The 20,635-nt window shown below is 42.2% G+C and overlaps 1 protein-coding gene across 17 annotated transcripts in view; it reads left to right on the plus strand.

The window, feature by feature from the left end:
• ANKRD7 (ankyrin repeat domain 7) overlaps nucleotides 1-20,635 on the plus strand; it is a 181,142-nt gene that overhangs the window by 75,311 nt on the left and 85,196 nt on the right. For 12 of the 17 annotated variants that reach the window (XR_012903776.2, XR_012903781.2, XR_012903777.2 and 9 more), the window contains 5 exons: nucleotides 1,671-2,717; nucleotides 3,593-3,843; nucleotides 6,605-6,763; nucleotides 13,972-14,005; nucleotides 14,267-14,408. Coding sequence is in view for 13 of the 17 variants with exons in the window: in XM_089779172.1 (XP_089635298.1) it covers nucleotides 1,671-2,717; nucleotides 3,593-3,843; nucleotides 6,605-6,763; nucleotides 13,972-14,005; nucleotides 14,267-14,408 (1,633 nt within the window). In the remaining 4 variants the exon portion in view is untranslated. The remainder of the gene's footprint in view (nucleotides 1-1,670; nucleotides 2,718-3,592; nucleotides 3,844-6,604; nucleotides 6,764-13,971; nucleotides 14,006-14,266; nucleotides 14,409-20,635) is intronic. The other 5 variants (XM_075929122.2, XM_075929138.2, XM_075929144.2 and 2 more) reach the window with 4 other exon arrangements.

Below are 20,635 nucleotides of genomic sequence, written 5' to 3' on the forward strand. Positions count from 1 at the left end.
AGATTCATTAAGAGAGCTCTCTTTTCAGCCTGCCTATTCAAATTGCACAAGATTTTACTTTGATCTTACTTTCCAACTACTTTTTGTTGATGAAACATAGGTACTCAATATAAACAATTTTAAACACCTGTACCTGGAGGAAAACACCTGTTCAACAATGGTGCAGTAATAATTACTATATTCATTTAACCAGGTGATGGCAGTCAAAACACAAGTTTATTGTTATAGTAGAAATAAAGCCAAAAACAAATATTGCACATAAATTAAGGCCTGTGCATTTTGCATGGCTTGGAAATCTTGTGGCAGTGTTTAAGCCCTTTGGGTGTATTGTCATTCATTTAAATAATTTTTACAACTTTAAAATCCAAGGTATATTAAATTACAAATGAGGAGGATATAGACATATCCTTGGAGCAGAACCAACCTCCACAACGTGGTGTTTTTAGCAAGTAACTAGAAATATATAAGTCGTTCTTTGTTAAAAGCTGTGGGAGGAAACTTCTTATAAAGAAAAATCCACAATGATTCCCTAACAGGGATTATTTCATAACGGGAGTTGGAGTTTGCTACATCGCCACAGGAAATTTGCCCCACAAACGTAGAGGAATTCAGGGGATCTGAGAGAGAGAACAGGCCATCCATGCAGGTGCATGTCACTGTGACCGCATCACATCTTTGGATCTGTTATTATGAACTCATTTTGGTGTGACAGATCCTGGAATTCAAGATGAGGAGAAATAGTTAGCACAGTCTGTGGCAGTACAAACTTTTTCATGCGAATTCTATGATGAAATTTTCTTTAATTGCAAATAATTGAAAGGAGACATTGAGCCAGAATGTTTTCCCTAAGGAAATAACTTGAGTGCCAGCCTGTCTCTTGTTGTCCTGACTTCTTGTCCTCAGTCTCCTACAGTGCAGTCTCTGGACCATTGAGAGAGGGGACTAAGTAGAAAGCCCTTCGAGGTTGCATCTACATAGCACCCTAAACTCTAAATAAGATACGCAATTTGCACTATGCAAATTGTGTATCTTATTTCGAATCAATTTCAGTATAGCTTATTTTGAAATTTGGCATGTCTACACAGTGCCAGATTTCAAAATAACGTGCTATTTCGAGTTATCCCTTAACCCTCATGGAACGAGGGTTACCAGGAAGCTGAAATAGCGTGCCCGTTATTTAAAAAAATATTTTGAAAAAAGTGTAGGCCTGTGTATGTGTGGGTAGCTATTTCAGGATACCTCTGGTATCCTGAAATAACCGTGCAATGTAGACGTACCCCTAAAGATCATGGGGAAAAGGGGAGAGATTCTTTCCCCACCTAGGTCTCAGAGACACAATTTGTCTTCTGAAATGGATATATTTGAAATTACAGAAAGTAGATGGTTGAAAATTTAAAATGGTTAAGAAATCATATTGCTCAGATAAATTCAATCCAGCCAAAATAAGACTCAACAAAATAAAAATTAAGACTTATTTTATATAAACAACATTAAGTAAACCTTTTTAATATTCAGGGATTTTTTACAAGATTTGGTTACAGACCAGTTATTTTCAAGATGTTTTTGGACAGATTTGTGATACTGGGCAAGTTTGCAAGATAAGCTTATTAAACTAATTGTAACTGCTGTTTTTTTGCTAATTTTTCTTTCTCCATACCTGCCTTCTTAAGGATAAACAGATATTAGATGCAGCCAACTTGACAGAAAAAAACTCTGATAATCAGATTGACAAAAGAGAAATTTCATTTCCACACCCGAAAATGAAATCTGAGGTACTAAAACAAAATGAGGAATCACATGTTGATGACACACAATTAAATCCAAAATGTTGGGAAGAAAGATATGAAAGAATGTGGGTTGAAAATGAGAAAAGGGAATTGAAAACAAATTTTAAAAATATTACAGCAGAGCTAAAGCAAATGTTTGGTGAAATTAATGTTATTGAGAAAATGACATGCATGGAAGGGACATTACAAGATGGCTTCAGTGAAGAAGAGTGCATACGTGAAGCACCAAATAATTTGACAAAACCCATCAGTAATATACAAGGAAGAGGTGAATTTATGGACCTAAAATCTGTGCTTGAACAGGAATCCAGCAATGAAAACCGAATTTCTTATGCTTTAAGTTCCAGTTCTCATGAGCAATCCAATCAATATATTATGAGGCCATGTGAAAATTATAACAAACTATGTACTGAACATATATGGAATATAAATGAAGAGGGTTTTACTAACCATGCAGAAAGTACAAAATTAGCTGTAAATAAAGAGAGGAAAGACCAAATAGCTGCTGTGGAAATAGAAGAAAATGTGGATGGAAATATTTTAAATGTAGAGACTAGTCCTGGTTATACACTAAAACAGAGTTTGAAAGAAAACATTTTGTACAAGAAACCTAATATTCCAGATTCTGTAAGGCCTGTTTCTACAGATGATAAAAACACATTTCTTGCTACAGCAAAAAACAAATTTGAGAGAGACTCACTCTATTTTAAGAATGATACTCCCAGAGACTGCTTTGTTGGCAATACTAAAACTAGTAATACTGAAATTGAAAGTAATTTAGAAATCTCTCGACAATCTCATGATGATACTTTGAAAAGACAGTTGGATGAAGAACTGGAACAAGATATGGAAAGATTTAAGAATGAGGTAGGAATGCTGCAGATAGTATTCCTGAATTTGGAGAAAGAGAAAGTACAACTACAAAAAGAGGTAGAGGTTCACCTGCTGCTGCTTCATTTTCACTGGTCTTTCCTCCGCATCAACCATCCTGTTCACTTCAGCTATTCATCATTACAGAAGGGCTTCTTGTGCTTATTGGCGTTTTGTGCAGTGCAAATATATTTCTTCTCTCTTAAGAGGGGCAAGTGGAGAGAATCTTCATTTCCTCCATTATGTGTTTAGAAAGTTTAAGAAATCTAAAATTTAGTTATTCTTAATTGTAGTTTAAAATTCAAACATAAAGGACCATATTCAATTCTAGTGTAAATAGTTGCCACACCATTAACGTCAAAGAAAAGGCACACATTTACATTGGTTCTCACTTTTGAACCAAAGAATGAAAATAGCTTCTGAACAGGGTATTGACTCTTCTTTGCATTTGCTCTTCATATATACATCTTTCATAACCCTTTACTGAAACACTTCAGTTTGCTGTGAAACAATTCTCTGATTTAGGTGTTTTTCATTAAACAATAATTGTCTTAACACATTTCTGTTAATTACATGTATGTCTACATAACAAACACTATTCCTTCCTTCTAACTTCCTGTCATTAATCTGGTTATGGTCTTCATTGATTCATGTTATGAGATGTAAATAGTGTTTGTTTTAAAAGTTACGCTTTTATTAAAACTTTTTAATTATGAGTGAATTCATCTTTTTTCCCCCTAACGGTGACAGTATTCCCATTCACTTGCTATCCTGTGTAGTAGTATATTAGTAAATATAGTTCTTTAAAATTAAAAACTCCTTTTAATTCTTTATGTGAATCATAGGAGCACAATTTAGTGTACATCCTGAATTTCTCTTTAATAATTCAAGAAAATAATGACAAAAATGTTAAGCATTAAACTTTTATACTCTAGGTAGAAGAGGAAAAGAGAAAGCAAAAATGTGGTGAAATGTTGGCAACAGAGAAAAAAGAAGATACTTATAAGTCAAATATGCAAAATTTGGCTGGAAATGGTATTGATCAGCAAATGAAAGAGAAGCTTACTATACAGGAGAATCAATATTCTATAGGAGAAAGTGGAGAAACCACAAAAAAAGAAAACCCCATAAAGAACAGTGTTTCCTCCAAGGAAAGAACAAAGTTAATTCAAATACCTTTGAAGGGGTAAGATGATAAAAATAAGCATTAAGCTTCATTTTTTTTGCATATAAACTTAATTATCTTAAATATTTTTTATTCTGTAGCTTAATGAAATAGTCTTCCATCTGTGGAAACACGGTACACATGTCTTGGCTTACAAATGACACTAAATTTGTTTTCCTTCCTAAAATATTTAAGGACATAATAATTTGAGCCCTGCCCATTGAATAAATGAACACATTGACCAAGAATTTAAAAAATGGTTGCCAAAAGTTCGATGCTTAATATAATGTTAATACCCTAAATTAGCTGCTTGATCTTTTTAAATGATGAACCACCTAAAAATTCTTATTGACTTCATTATCAATATTCATTGTGTTTCAGTGTTTTATAGTTGGTTTATAATAACCCCCTTGAACTCTCTTACAGATGTAATGGGTTCAATCCTGCAACATGCTGAGCACTCAGGCTTTAAATAGTTTCAATAGCACTTCAGTGGGACTACTCACTTGCCTTACTTTGCTGGAAAAGACTCAGCAGCTTGTAGGCTCAAACTCCACAATATACTCTTATTTACTGTTTGGGAAATTCCAAGAACAACTTATCTTCAATTTGATAAACTTGCTAATACATTTTCTGAGATTTTTGTACAGGAAAGGAATAATGATGCAATTCTTTACACAGCCATTAATGGGACTCTAGCTAAAATTAAGTTGAAATAGATGTCTAAAAGAGTTGCCAATTTCCATCTATTTATATAAAAGAAATTCACCAAAGGCTCTTACGTAAATTAAGTTGTCATGGGATAAGAGGGAAGATCCTTTCATGGGCTGAGAACTGGTTAAAAGACAGAAAACAAAGGGTAGGAATAAATGGTAAATTTCAGAATGGAGAGGTGTAATTAGTGGTGTTCCCCAAGGGTCAGTCCTAGGACCAGTCCTATTCAACTTATTCATAAACGATCTGGAGAAAGGGGTAAACAGTGACGTGGCAAAGTTTGCAGACAATACTAAACTGCTCAAGGTAGTTAAGACCAAAGCAAACTGTGAAGAACTTCAAAGAGATCTCACTGAACTAGTGACTGGGCAACAAAATGGCAAATGAAATTTAATGTGGATAAATGTAAAGTAATTAATGCACATTGAAAAAAGTAACCCCAACTATACATATAATATGACGGAGGCTAAATTAGCTACAACTAAACAGGAAAGAGATCTTGGAGTCATTGTGGATAGTTCTCTGAAGATGTCCACAGAGTATGAAGCAGCAGTCAAAAAAGCAAACAGGATGTTAGGAATAATTAAAAAAGGGATAAAGAATAAGACAGAGAATATCTTATTGCCCTTATATAAATCCATGATACGCCCACATCTTGAATACTGCGTACAGATGTGGTCTCCTCTTCTCAAAAAAGATATGCTGGCATTAGAAAAGGTTCAGAGAAGGGCAACTAAAATGATTAGGGGTTTGGAACAGGTCCCACATGAGGAGCAATTAAAGAGACTGGGACTTTTCAGCTTGGAAAAGAGGAGACTAAGGGGGGATACGATAGAGGTCTATAAAATCATGACAAGTGTGGAGAAAGTGAATAAGGAAAAGTTATTTACTTGTTCACTTAATATAAGAACTAGGGGCCACCCAATGAAACTAATGAGCAGCAGGTTTAAAACAAATAAAAGGAAATTCTTCTACACAGCGCATAGTCAATCTGTGGAACTCCTTGCCTGAGGATATTGTGAAGGCTAGGACTATAACAGGATTTAAAAGAGAACTAGATACATTCATGAAGGTTAAGTCCCTAAATGACTATTAGCCAGTATGGGTAAGGAATGGTGTCCCTAACCTCTGTTTGTCAGAGGGTGGAGATGGCTGGCAGGAGAGAGATCGCTTGATCATTACTTGTTTGATTCACTCCCTCTGGGACACCTGGCATTGGCTACTCTCGGCAGACAGGGTACTGGGCTGATGGACCTTTGGTCTGACTCAGTATGGCCATCCTTATGTTCTTAAAATATTTTGTAGATTATTAGAATTCCTTTTTTTATTCAAATATAAGCAGTGCTTAGTTTTTATAAATTGCTATTTTAATCAATCTATCATGTGGTTATTTTTATTCTCTTATTAATGAATGTCAAAAGAGAAGAAATAATTTAATCAATCCTTTTCACACCATTCTAATAAAATGGCTCTCTGTTTCACTTGGAATAGAAAGGGCTAGATTTACTTGGTGGAACCTGAGCTATTTGGCCTTAGTAGCAGAAAATCCACCAGTGGAGTGGGTGGACAGAATGATGCAAAACACCTACAGTTTCTGTTCTGCAGGGGAACTAGAGCCATGCAGATCACTCATCGTAGTATGGCTAGTCAAAAAGGAGATGGGGGGGGGGGGGGTAAATCAGCTGAAAGATGTTCTGCTTTAGGTTTTAAAAGCAGTTCTTCCATGATAAAGAGCTTCATTAGTGCCATTTGTCCTTCAAGGTGAATCCCCATTCCAGAGCATATGCTTCCATGAGCCCAGAAGAGTGAAATTTGCTGCTGTTGGACTGTATCTGGCCCAAGAATTCTAATGCTTGTGGCAACATATTATGTGTGCATAGACTGTTGGCGTGTCCTTCGCTATTTGGTGGAATCAGCTTCAGTACTTTATCATAGAAGAAATTTTCTTTTACGTGCTTCAGAGTGCCTGAATATTGCCTTCTATATTATTTTTGTATTTGTCTCTTTTACAAAGATTTTTATGTGAAGATACTTAAGCCCTGGTTTGTTTCTTTATTCTTGTTTAAAGTAGTAATTCTGCCTTGAATGTGAAGGATGTAAAGAAAAATGAAAACAAAAAGCGGATTTCAAAGCAGAGAACTAATCAGCAAATGAATTCCACCAATGGAAATCAATTCCAAGGAGTTGATGATAGCACTTTGAGCGAAACATCTCAGGATGAAGGAAGGTACAGAATATAACAATGCTGTACTTCTCATGCATGATTGTTAGAAATATATGTTGCTTGAGAACTGACATTAAAAATAATCACTGCAGTAAAACTTCAGAGTTTATGAACATCTCACGAAAGGAAGTTGTTGGTAACGGACATATTCATAACTCTGAACAAAATATTATGGGTTGCTCTTTCAAGAGTTTATAAGTGAACAGTAATTTAATACAGCTTTGAAGCATTGTGTAGAACAAAAATGCTGCTTTTAACCATCTTAATTAAAATGAAACCAGCATAGAAAGTATTTCCTTCCCTTGTCAAACCTTTTTTTTAAACTTCTTATGGCACTTTGCAAGGAGACAAAAATAGTTCTGGGATACTGTCACTTATCCATGCTGCGTAGCTTTCCCTTCATGAATAGCTTTTACAAACCTTTAAGTATTAAAAAGTACTATGAAGACCTATTTAATGGTACTTGGCAAAAGCTGGTATAAGTTTACTGAAGGGATTGACTGGTACAGATACCAACATTAAGTCTATGTAGAAGTAACTTTAGATTCTAGGCTATAGAAAGTACAGCTAAACAATAAAAACAATACAGCAGGTTACTTTGTTCTATGCAAATTAAACCCAAAGGATGTGTCTAGACTATAGGCTTTTTTTCGAAAAAGTGGACTTTTTTTTCGAAAAAACTTCACCTGCATCTAGACTGCTGTCGCATTCTTTCAAAATTAAATTGAAAGAACGTGGCAGTTTTTTCGACCACGGAAAACCTCATTTTATGAGGAATAATGCCTTTTTTCGAAAGCGCTCTTTCGAAAAAAGGCGTTATTGAACACAGTGCTTTTTTGAAAGAGAGCATCCAGACAGCCTGGGTGCTCTCATTGAAAAAGCGGCTCTCTTTTTTGAAAATACTTGGTCTGATGGTCAAATACAGCTTGAAGTTGCTGTTTCCATGTTGAACAGATCACACGGCCAAAAAAAAAAAAAAAAACACCACACACACACACACACACACCTAGGAACCATTATTTAATAAGGACAAAGAATGACAATATAGAATATATATTTTCAGATTTAAAAACAAGTCACATACTCTGGTCTTCAAGTCTAACAGCAACTCAGTTCAAGATAGCTTCTGTTGAAAAGAGGACAGGCTCCAAAAACCTTAGGTTTTTGTATCATCCTGATTCTTTGTTCCAAACAACATTTTTAAAGTGGCAGTTAGCAAGTTTGATTCAGTCACCACAACTCTGAATTACTAAAGCATGTGACAGGGTCAGTCCCACTCCTGGGCCCTTGACCCCTATTCAGTCCACTATCCCACAGTTTAGAGGCTGTAGTACAAGACTCACTTGCCTGGTTTTGGCGTTTGGCCTTCTGTCCTGCAGCAAAACAACAAAGTAATGGGGCCAGTGCCCTGGATCAGTCTGGGCTGAGTAGGCAGTCCTCCTCTGTCCACTTGGAAAAAGGGAGTCTTCAAACACTCCCTGCCCACGCCCCTCACCTCTCTCTGCAGCCTTTACCAGGGCTGGTGCTGTTCTGCTTGGCTCCTCTGGTCTTCTTATCAGTTGTTTGTCTTTCTCCACCTCCAAACTCCTTCACTCTCCAAACTCCTTCTCAGCTCTCCCCCGTGCTGCTCCCTAGGGAAGGCTTTTAAAGAGGCCCTTACTTAATTTGTGGCTGCCCTTTCAACATCATTTCATGACATAAAATTAATAGCATAACGTCAGTCATTTTTTGCTTATTTTTGTTGCTCTGTAATTCTGTTGGGTGATAAAGTTACTCTTCAGCTATCAGTAATAGAGTTGACACTTATTTACAGCAATATCTTGTAAAAACAACTGCTGCTTATGAGCAACATTTCCCCTGGGAATGCTTTTGGTAACAGCAATATAGCTGCCCATGTAAAAGCAACATTTGTGATGTTACATCCAGGGACATTGCCTCCCCATCCCCCCCAACTGCACCCTTCCACTCCATTTGCTACCTTGGCCCTTCAGCAAAGTTTCAGGGAACACATCCCTATCCACTTGTCCTGCCTGACAGAATCTGTGTGGAGAATGTGTGTAGGGAGAAGGTCTGGAAGAGAAGGAGTTTTGAGGGAGGGAACTGGGGTTGAGGGAGCTGCAGAGGTGTAGCTGGAAAGTTTCTCCCTTGCTTAGCATCTGATTTGCAGATAGTAATGGTGGGAGGGTTGCTATTTTGCATTGGAGAGTTTCAGGAGACCTTCCCCCACCCCCAATACACTCCCATCAACTCATTTGTCATCTTTCCCTCTGGAGGATGCCCTCATACCACTGCCTCCCGCAGCAGGTGATGATTCTAGGGCTTTCCAGGACCTCTTTAGAAGGGTAGCTGAAGTGTTAGAAATTTCATTAATGACACAGCCTGACGCCCAACAGAAGCTCACCAGCATCCTATATACCACACCAGCGGTTAAATTAGCACTACCCATGGACCCTGCCCTCATGGGTCTCAATAAACACACGCCACCATGTCCCCATTGGGCAAAAAGGCAGATAGAAAATATTATGTCTCCTCACAAGATGCGGAGTTCCTCTTCACACACCCTCCTGCCAATTCCCTCGTAGTTGACGCTGCCAGCCAGAGGGCCAAACATACCTTATCAAAATCCACTCCTCCTGATAAGGAGTGGAAACGACTTGACCTTATGGGTATAAAAGCTTACTCCTCCAGCTTCGCATCTCGAACTACACAGTTATGCTGGCAAAACATACACATCACATCTTTAAGAGGATATCAACTTTTATTCAGTATCTTCCAATACAGAAAAAAGAGCAGTTTAAAGGCAACACAATTGAAGGCTCACTAATAGCCAGGACAGCCTTATAGTCCGCCCTTAACTCTGCCGACATTGCTGTTTATTCCCTTGCAGCTGCGGTCATGATGAGAAGAGTATCCTGGCTCTAAATATCTGGCTTCCCAGAGGAGTCCAGATAAGGGTCGAAGACTTCCCATTTGAGGGCCCAAAGCTCTTCGTGGACTCTACCGACACTTCGTTACACTCCCTGAAAGATTCCAGAACCACTTTTCATAAGCTGGGCATTCAGGTTCCTGTGCCAAAATGAAAACAAAACCAAGGCTATACACAGAGATACAGACCTGCCTTTTTTACTCAACCACAGAGGCAGTATGACCAGAGAAGGCAGCAATCCGCCGACCAGCCCACCCCGTCCCAGCCCTCTAATAATAGATAAATGTTTTGAAGCTCAGGTCGGAAGTCGTCAAATTCATCCCTCCCCTCCCATCGTTCATGGTACTCCAATATCCAGACGACACCTTGCACCGTTCTGTCATCACTGGTACTCGTAAAATCTGACAGATGGGTGTTGAACATCATAAAGAACGGGTACTGCATACAGTTTCTGTCCATCCCCCAACCCCAACCATTCACCCCATCCCTCTTCAGGGAACCCATCTCACGAGTCTATCCTAAGCCAAGAAATTGACCACCTGCTCTCCATCAAAGTAGTGGAACATGTTCCCCACCAGTACCACAACACTGGTTTCTATTCCCGGTATTTTCTCATGGAAAAGAAGTCAGGGGGATGGAGGCCAATCTTAGATCTCAGAGGCCTTAACAAGCATGTCCTTTCCCAACGCTTCCGTATAGTTACCCTCTCCACCATCATCCCATCCCTCAACAAAGACGACTGGTTGGCGACTCTCGACCTCCAAGATGCGTATTTCCATGTGCCTATCCACCCCGCGCACGGGAAATATCTCAGATTTACCACGAGTGGACACCACTTCCAGTACATGGTACTCCCCTTCAGCCTTTCCACTGCAGCGAGGGTATTATCCAAGGTACTGGCAGTAATAGCAGCTCATCTGTGTAGGCCCAGAGTGTCCATCTTCCCTTATCTGGATGACTCCCTTCAAGAAACACAAAAACGCAGTCAGTACCACCATGGAACGCTTTCATTCTCAAAATGTCAACTCTAACCAACCCTGGTGCAAAATTTCATAGGGCACCCCCCCCCACACACACACACACACACACTGCATCTCTGCCCCATGCTCCACAGCTCCCCAGCTACCTGCCACAGCATGTTTCCAGCTCTTATGCCACATGGCAGCAGCCCCCACTGTAGTCCTTCATGCCACATGAGGCCACTACAACACTGGCTCAGTACAGTATACAGACCAAGAAGACACAGCTTCTCAAGCTGTTCTCGGTGCCACTCACCATCAGAAACTCGCTCCAATGGTGGTTGAATGCACAAAACGTGTGCGCCGGGGTCCCCTTCCAAAAATGTGCCCCCTGCACTACGATCACCTTGAATACATCCCAAGTAGGCTGGGAAGCCCCCCTCAGCACTCTTACCACACAAGCCCTATGGTCACCTGCAGAGACTACTCAAGCTTTGTGCAGTATTCTACGCCTGCCAGTATTTCAAGAACCACATCTCCAACTCCACTGTGCAGATTTTTACAGACAACCAAGCTGCAATATTCTACATCAACAGGGAGGGGCCAGATCTTACCCCCTCTGCAAGGAAGCAATCCGCTTCTGGACAAGGTGGACACAACATAATCTTAGTTGCCTCACACCTTGCAGGCAAAGACAACATAACATCGGACTCTCTCAGCAGGAACTTCTCCTTCAACCATGGGTGGAAAATAGATCCTACCATCTTTTACCAAATCTTACAATGATGGGGTTTTCCCCAAATAGACCTATTTGTGACCCATACCAACAAAAAATTCTTGCAGTACTGGTAATGTGTGGGCATCGGCTCGCACTTCCTGGGAGACGCATTCACGATCCACTGGGGCATAGCACTCCTCTGTGCTTTTCCACTTATACTACTTCTCCATCGAGTGGTCAACAAGATCTGAATGGACAGGGCCAACGTTTTTCTCATGGCTCCGGATTGGCCAAGACAGACATGGCATACTTACCTGCTCCAAATGTCATCCAAGCGGCCATGGCGTCTTCCCTGGCTCCCGCATCTCCTCATCAAGCACTGCAGTCGCCTCCATCACCCACAGCTCACCACTCTCCAGCTCCAGGCATGGTTTCGCAGTGACTCCCTCCACTAGAATCACAATGCACAAATCAAGTCCAAGAAATTCTCCTCAACAGCTGCAGAACATCCACATGGACATGTCATCTGTACAAATGGGGATGCTTCTCTGCTTGGTCCCAAAGAAACAACCTCAGTGTGGCCTAAGCTCCACTTTCTGCTGTCCTGCAATACATCATGGAGCTTAAGAATTCAGGCCTTTCCCTGAGCTCCCTTAAAGTCCATCTTGCTTCAATTGCAGCTCTTCACCAATCAATAGACGATACAATGGTGTTCACACACCTGATAACAACTAAAAGTTTTCTTAAAGGTCTGCAAAACACCTACCCGGAACTCAGTCTCATCCTTAGGGCCCTAACAAAAACGCCCTTCGAGCCAATGAAAACCTGCTTGTTGCTCCACCTCTCCATGAAGGTGGCCTTCCTTGTGCCAATAACATCCACCAGAAGGGTTGGAGAAATTTGGGCCCTCATGACAGACCCACCATTTACGGTCATCCATAAAGACAAGGTAGTACTTCAGCCTCACCCCAAGTTCATGCCAAAGGTCCCCTCTGCGTTCCATTGCAATGTACCCATCAACTGACCTGTCTTCTTTCCTAAACCTCACAACAACGAGACGCAAGCAGTGCTCCATACCCTCGATCTCCGCTGGGCCGTCATGTTCTACATAGATAGAACCACACATATCCGCAGAACCAATAAATTATTCATTTTGACTGCTGAACCATCTCCAGGACTCCCCATTTCCTCCCAGAGACTCTCCAAATGGATAGTGGAGTGCATAAGAGTGGCATAAGCAGCCTTTGGCAAGGAATTGCCTCCACGACTTCGTGCACACACAACAAGAGCCGTGGCTGCATCCACTGCGTATGTTCAGAGCATTCCCCTGTCAGATATCTATAAATCAGCTACCTGGTTGTCCACCCGTACTTTTGTGACCCATTATGCCCTCGACACCCATCCCTCTAGGGGAACCCTGTTTGGTCACTCTATCCTCATGGCTGTCCATAAGGACACTACGCCAACCGAAGCTCTTTCCTCCAGTGAACACACTGCTTCATAATCACATAAGGTAGAGCACTACAGGGACACTCCTTGAAGAAGAGAGGGTTACTCTGCAGTAACTGAGGTTCTTCGAGTTGTGTGTCCCTGTGGGTGCTCCACCACCAACCCTTCCTCCCCTCTGCTTCCGTGTATCATCACTCATCCCTACTGGGGCAGAGAAGGAACTGAAAGGATTGTAGACTGTGCATGAGCTGCCTGGCACGTGGCGTATGCTGCGCATGCACAAACTACCTGTCACTAGCAATGCTATTGAAATCTTCCAGCCAGCCGTGCTATGGCACCCAAAAACCGAAGGTGGAGCACCCACAGGGACACCCTTATCAAAGAACCTTAGTTACTGCAGCGGGTGAGTTAACCCTCTCTGAGATGGGGCAACCAGAACCACACACAGGGTTCAAGGTGGTGGTATGTTATGGATTTATATAGTGGCATTGTGATATTTTCTGTCTTATCTATCCCTTTCCTAGTTGTTCCTAAGATTCTACAGGTTGCACCTCTAAAATCCGGGATTCTCTGATCTGGCAATATCTGTGGTCCAGCATGACCATGAATGTTCCAGGGTCAGAGAGGCCTGGTGTGCTGCAGGGGGGTGGGAAACTGGGAGCCGCGGGGAAGGGTCGGAAGCTAGCATGGAGCTCATTTGGGCTGTGAGGGAGGGCCGGGAATTAGCAAGTGGCTCATCTGGGCTGCAGGGAGAACAGGAGCTAGTGCGTGGCTCAGCTGAGCGGGGGAGGGGCCAGGAAGCCTGGCATGGGGAAGTAGACAGCTCTGGGGGAGGAGATGGCAGCAGGGAGCCTGAAATGACCTTCCCTCGTCTGGAAAAATTCCTCATCCTGGAATCAGTCAGGTCCTGAAGGTGCTGGACCAGGGAGATCCAACATGTATGAGTTTTTTTTTTTTAACTGCTGCTGCACTTTGAGCAGATGGCTTCAGAGAACTAGCCACTATGACTGTGAGCCCTTGTCCACATCTCATGCAGAATTGACAATAAAAGAATTCACACTTGCTAAATAAATAGATCAATGTGTTCAGAACACATATATGATTTTACTTCTATGTTAACATCAATTTTCAAATGCCAATATTTATTTTTGTTTTCTAGACCTAGAGCCAGAACAGTAGATGAAAAGAACAAGGTATGTAACGTTGCTTACTAAACAAAAATATTGCTTTAAATTTTAAGCACTTACAAAGCACTTTGTGTATTCAGAAATGGGCTCGGTGTTTCAACAAATAGGTAAATCACTGTTCCTTCTCTGAAGAGCTTACAGTATAGCCTGTTTGAGACCACATTGTGTGGGGAAATAGTTGATTAAATGAATAATAATCCTGTTTTTGTTATAATGTACGGTAATTTACAATATTTTTTTACTCATGAAATTATGTCTTATTTGTAGATTGGCAAACAGATGGATGTTGCAGATGATTTTGATGAATTAACTCAATCTTCTGATACTGCTACAGAGGACTTTGAATTGCCTTCTTCAAACTACAGAGATGCTATGTTGCTGATAGAACAGCTTAATATGGATGGCAAAGGTAAAAGAATGTTGTTTCAATAACAACTGAAGACAAGTGATTTCAATTATCGGGACATTACTGTTTTTCATCTGTGTATTTTGGAATTCTCATTGTAAATTCAAGATCATTTTAAATCCTAGGTGTTTTTAGCTATTTGTTCCCAAACATATTGGCTGTGTCTAGACTGGAAAGTTTTTCGGAAAAACTTACATGACGATCTCATGTAAGATCATCAGTGATTTTCCAGAAATACTATGCTGCTCCCGTTTGGGCAAAAGTCTTTTTCCGAAAGACTTTTGCGCAAAAGGGCCAGTGTAAACAGCACAGTAGTGTTTTCCGCAAAAAAGCCCCGATCGCGAAAATGGCGATAGGGGCTTTTTTGCGGAAAACCGCGTCTAGATTGGCCACGGACGCTTTTCCACAAAAAGTGCTTTTGCGGAAAAGCATCCTGCCAATCTAGACATGCTTTTCTGAAAATGCTTTTAACGGAAAACTTTTCCGTTAAAAGCATTTTAGGGAAAATCATGCCAATGTAAATGTAGCCATTATCTCCTTTGATCATAAAGAAAGTGAGAACCCTGTTTGTCTGAAGCACTGATTCAGGATAGTAAGCCAAGATAACTCTCATAGACTGGCTAAAGTGTCTTATTCTACCTTCTAAAGGGTCCCTAAAAGCCCTAGAACCAGCCACAAAGCAGGGGGAAGGAAAATCACCAGCACAGATATTAAGGGAGAGAGCCTCTTAGAATATGTCTACACAGCAGTTAAAAACATACAACTGGCTCGTGCCGGCAGACTCGGGCTCACAGGATTCAAGCTAAGGGGATGCTTAATTCCAGTGTAGATGTTTGGCTCAGGATGCAGGGTCCTAGAACCTGGGCTTCAACCCAAGCCTGACTACCCCACAATTAAATTGCTGTTACCCACACCCTGCAAGCCTGAATCAGCTGCCAGGGGTCAACTGCTGCGTTTTAATTGCAGAGTAGACACATCTATAGAGAGACAGCACAGAATCTCCTCCCTATTTTCTATAGATATACTGAGGTTTAGCTAGATATTTTCCTTTTCTCCTATTATTTATGTAGCTTCCACAAGTAACAGCCAAACCTACAGACGGGTCACCTGTTAGCATTGTTACTTAAAGCAGTGGTTTTCAAACTAGGGGTTGCAGCGCAGTCCTGGACCATGGAATGTCAGGTACTGGGGTCTTTTTGCTGCAAGGTGATCAGCAGGGGTACTAAGGCAGACTTCCTGCCTGTCTTGGCACTACAGACTGTACTGCACACCAGAATCGGCCATCAGCAGGTTCATTTCTTGCGGGAGAGGGGAAAAGAGGCTCCATGCACTGCCCCTGTCCTAAGCACTAACTCCACATGCCTATTGGCTGGGAACCTGTTGACTGTTTCAGTGGCTCAGTTTGGTCTGCGTTGTCAGGACAGACAGGAATCCTGTGTTAGCACCCCCACTGCATTGCTGATTGGGAGCCACTTGAGGTAAGCTCCTCTTGCCCCAGCCCTGGATTCTCCCCTGCAAAAAGCATGATTCCCTTCCTATAGCCCAAAGCTCTAGTCCTCAGCCCCACCTTGGAGCCCACACTCTAGGCAAATTATGTTGGGTCACTGGCATCAACAGTTTTCTGTAATTGGGTCATGAGAATGGTTTTCAAACTTTTTTTGAGTTAGAGACAGTGCAAAGCAGAGGGCTCATTTATCCCACCCCCAATACTGGGTATGTGGCTTTTGTAATACCTTTTGTTAAGGGAAGTTGAGCTCAAACTAAGTATCTGTCTCCAGTTTGCATATAGTTTTACTGTATAGTCTTTACAGTATCTTTACTTCGATCAAGCAGTGACTACTTCTTTGAGTGATATCCCCGTGGTTGCTTCACTCTAGAAGTCCCCATGGGTGCTTCACTCTAGATGCTGGTGCGTTGTGGTGCAACTGGAGATTTCTTCTAGAAGTGCCCTGCCATGCCATGCACACACAGTGGTGTCTTCTTGTGCCATTAGTGTCCATTAGTTGCACACGCCACGTGGCACCTCAGTTCCTTCTCTACCGTCCTCGGTAGCAAACAGACCTCCTCTGCAGCTTCCCTTCTTCAACTTAAAAAAACAAAAAAAGTATAAAGTTCTTCAGTTTTTCTTGTTCTCCAAGTTTTTCAACCCTTCTCCCCAGTTTTTTCATCCCAAAAAAACCCCCCAAACCCTCTTTGTTCTACTGCATTTTTTCCCTGCTTTCAATATGCCTGGTTCACCAGGCATCAAGAGGTGTGACTCATGTAGAGACACCATGCCTGACTCTGATGGCCACTCTTCATGCATAAAAAGCTGGGTAGAAGGCCACCTCTTTCAGAAATACCTTCCCAGTGCTCCATCCTCACTGTGCTCCATCCTCACTGAGAGGGCAAGATGGGACAGAGTCAACCGACTAAAGACCTTTCTCTATGAAAAGTCACTTCAGCCAACTTGCAAAGACTCTTCCTCATCATTGAGGTCTAAAGAAAAGGAAAATGTCCCTGGTCCAGACAAAATATGTCCCTCCTAGTCATCAGAGAAGACAAAGATGAAGGCCAAGATTTCTCCAGCTAAGTCCCTGCCCTTGGCACCAACCTCCTCAAGAGTGAGCATTGCTGACAAGTGCAGGACCTCCGATACTGTGCTGACAAAATAAAGCATGCCACACAAACGGGCACATTTGGAGCCTATGCACAAGTCATTGGCAGCATTGGCACCATTGCCCGATGCAGTACTCAAAGCACACAAGTTGACACCGAAGATGACACCGAAGGAAACCCATGCTGGCATGCCGCTTCTGAGGACTCCAACACCACCTCCTGTACTGTCGTCACTATCATTGCCACTGACCAAGTCGGTACCACATAAAGACACACCAAGACACACTCCAGCACCAATTGAGCACATCCCATTGGTACTACATTTATTGGTGTTTTCTGCAAATTCTATATATTCGCCTTGGTCCCCAGTTCCATCAATTTCAATCGGTGAGGCTGACACAGGGCCATGAAGCTGCTTCTCCTCGCATCATTCCTTACCCACACAGAGGTGTCCAGCCTGGGAGTCACAATCCATGCGTTTGAACCATGTGCCATCTTTGCCAGGATGGCATAGTCATCAGTGACCATACCCTCCACCACCATATCCTGGCCTGTTGCCTCCATGGAATGCATGGTCAGCCCACAGGAGCCATGACACAGCTCCTTCAACTCTAGCAAGATGGCCACCCAAGTCCCCAACACACCAGTTCTGTGACACCACACTGAACTCCCCGGAATAACATCAGTCCAAGGAGGAAGATTCCTTGTCTGAAGAGGAAGATTGATCCCCTCCACACGATTCCTCCTCATCTCCTGATGAGGCCGTAATTCCCACCACTTTAACTCCAACAGATGACACACAACAATTTCAGAAGTTCAAGACAGTAGCCTGTGCACAGGAGCTGGACCTCCAGGAATTACAAGAGAAGCAGCATAGGCTCCTTTGCATTTTACAGCCTGCTACAGCCTCAAAAATATGGACAAAGCCATCCTGGATCCTGCCAATACGATCTGGCAGACACCTGCTTCTGTCACACTCACAAATAAGAGGGCAGACAGAAAATATTTCGTTCCTGCCAAAGGGATGGCTTTCCTTTTTTCACAACCCCCTCTAAACTTCTTAGTAGTTGATCCAGTACTCCACAGAGCAAAACACCTACAATTGAGATTCACCCATCAGGACAAAGATCACAAACGTCTCAACGTTCTTGGCAGAAAAGTCTAGTCCTCTGCCACCCTACAACTCCAGGTAGCCAGCTACTCGGCACTCCTTGCCAATTATGATTACACCAATTACTCAAAACTATAAGACTTTTACAGTTCCTTCCAGAACAAAAGCGACCTCAGCTTCAGAATATAATTCAGGAGGTCCATACCATCGCTTGTACTGCTTTCCTGTCAGCCCTGGAGTTTGCAAACACAACCACTTGCAGCACAGTCACCGCAGTTGTCATGCATAGAGCCTCTTGGCTCCAAGCATCGGGAATACCCGGAGAGTTACAGCTCAAGGTGGAGGACCTCCCGTTTGATAGAACCAACCTCTCTGCCAGCAAAACCAATGAGATTTTGCATTCCATAAAAGATTCTTGAATGACCCCAAGAATACTGGGTATGTACATGCCCGTGAACGAACAACAGAGGTATAACACCTATTCAAGGCCTAGAGAGTCATACAGACCAGACAACCAAGCAGACGGTATGACTTCAGACAAAGGCTCATACAGCAGAGGCGCTAACCACAATACCAGCCACAATTTGAACCAACTTTCGACATCAAAACAGCAAATTTGAAGTTATGGTCAAGGGCTCGAGCAACATCCCCACCATACCATCACTGGCACTATCCAACCTTCACTTTACCCCCCAGCTATGCATTTCCAACAATGGGCCGAGATAAAATCTGACCAGTGGGTTTTAGAAATCATCAGTCTGGGTTACTCCACACCTATCATATCCTTTTCCCCTACTCACCCACCCCTTCCTGTCCCTCTTCAGGGGCCCTGCTCACAAAAGCCTCCTACAACTAGAGGTTCAACATCTTCTGCAAATTGGGGCCATAGAACCAGTTCCACCAGACTACCAAGGGAGAGGCTTTTATTCAAAGTATTTCCTCATGCAGAAGAAGATGGGGGAGAGAGACCCATACTAGATCTCAGAACACTGAACAAGTATGTAACATACCATAGATTCAAGATAGTCACTTTAGCAACCATACCGATGAAGATTGGTTCTCAGCCCTCAACCTCCAAGATGCCTATTTCCATATAATGATCCATTCAGCATACAGACACTTTCTACGCTTCACGGTCAGAAAAAAAATTTAACAATACCTCATCCTCCATTTGGCCTTTCAGCAGCACCAAGAGTCTTTTAAAAAACTCTGGTTGTTGTAGCTGCACACCTTAGATGTACGGGGGTGACAATATTTCCTTATTTGGATAGTTGTCTCATGAAAGGCACATCATGTCGATACACTCAGGATATGGTCAACAAAACAATCACTCAGCCTCAGATACTATATCAACTACCAGAAATACATGCTACAGCCCACATAGACTCTCAAGTTTATAGGTGCTCAACTAGATTAAATAACAGCCAGAACAACACTACACAAACACCGATTCTACTCTCTCGCTACTCTCATACACTCTGTGCAGACAGTGCCACTCATGACAGTATGCAACTGCCTCCAAACCTTTGGCCACATGGTAGCCACAACGTATGTGCTGAGACTAGCCAGACTCCATATGAGATGCCTCCAAGCATGGCTAGCCTCTGTTTATATCCCAAGGACTCTACACAAGACAGTCAGCATTACCACACCACATTTTGACCTCACTACAATGGTGGACGCAACCACACAATATGTTAGAAGGCGTTCCCTTTCTAGAGCCTTCCACTACGGTCACCATAATAACAGATGACTCCCTCGTGGGTTAGGGAGTGTGTCTGAACTTCCATATGATAAAGGGCAAGTTGTCCTACCACAAACAATCACTTCACATCAGTCTTCTGGAACTATGAGCAATACGGTATGCCTGCCTTCACTTCCTTCCATAGATCAAACACAAGACCATCAGCATCATGACAGATAATACAGCATGCGTGTATTATATCAGTCACCAGGGAGAGGAGTGTGATCCACTTCCCTCTGCATAGAGGTGATGAAATTCTGAAATTAGTGCACCGGGCAGCATATCACTCTCATTGCAACATACGTACCAGAAGTGCTCAATATTATGGCAGACAAGCTCCGCCGCCTATTTTCAGACCAGCATGAGTGGGAAATGGATGTAACAGCCCTTCAGGAAGTATTTGTCAAGTGAGACCAACCCAACATAGACTTTTTTGCGACCATATCCAATTGCAAGTGTCACTAGTTCTGCTCCAGGGAAGCCCTGGGCAAGGGATCTCTCAGGGATGCTTTTCTTCTCAAATGGGAAGTCCTACTCCTATATGTGTTCCCTCCATGACCTTCGATCCATTGAGTAATCATAAAAATCAGACAAGACCATGATGGTCCAGACAGATATGGTTTATTTACCTGCACTGGTTGGCAATCTCCACTCCTCATATTCCCTCCACATCACAATCTTTTTTCTCAACATCATGGCAGGACTCTTCCCCCCAGATCTGGTCAAACTTCACCTCAAAAGCCTGGCTCCTTCATGGCTCTATGATGCCAAAACATC

The sequence above is a fragment of the Pelodiscus sinensis genome, chromosome 1 (genome assembly GCF_052426305.1).
Source record: "Pelodiscus sinensis isolate ZL-2025 chromosome 1, ASM5242630v1, whole genome shotgun sequence".
Classification (NCBI taxonomy): Eukaryota; Metazoa; Chordata; order Testudines; family Trionychidae; genus Pelodiscus; species Pelodiscus sinensis.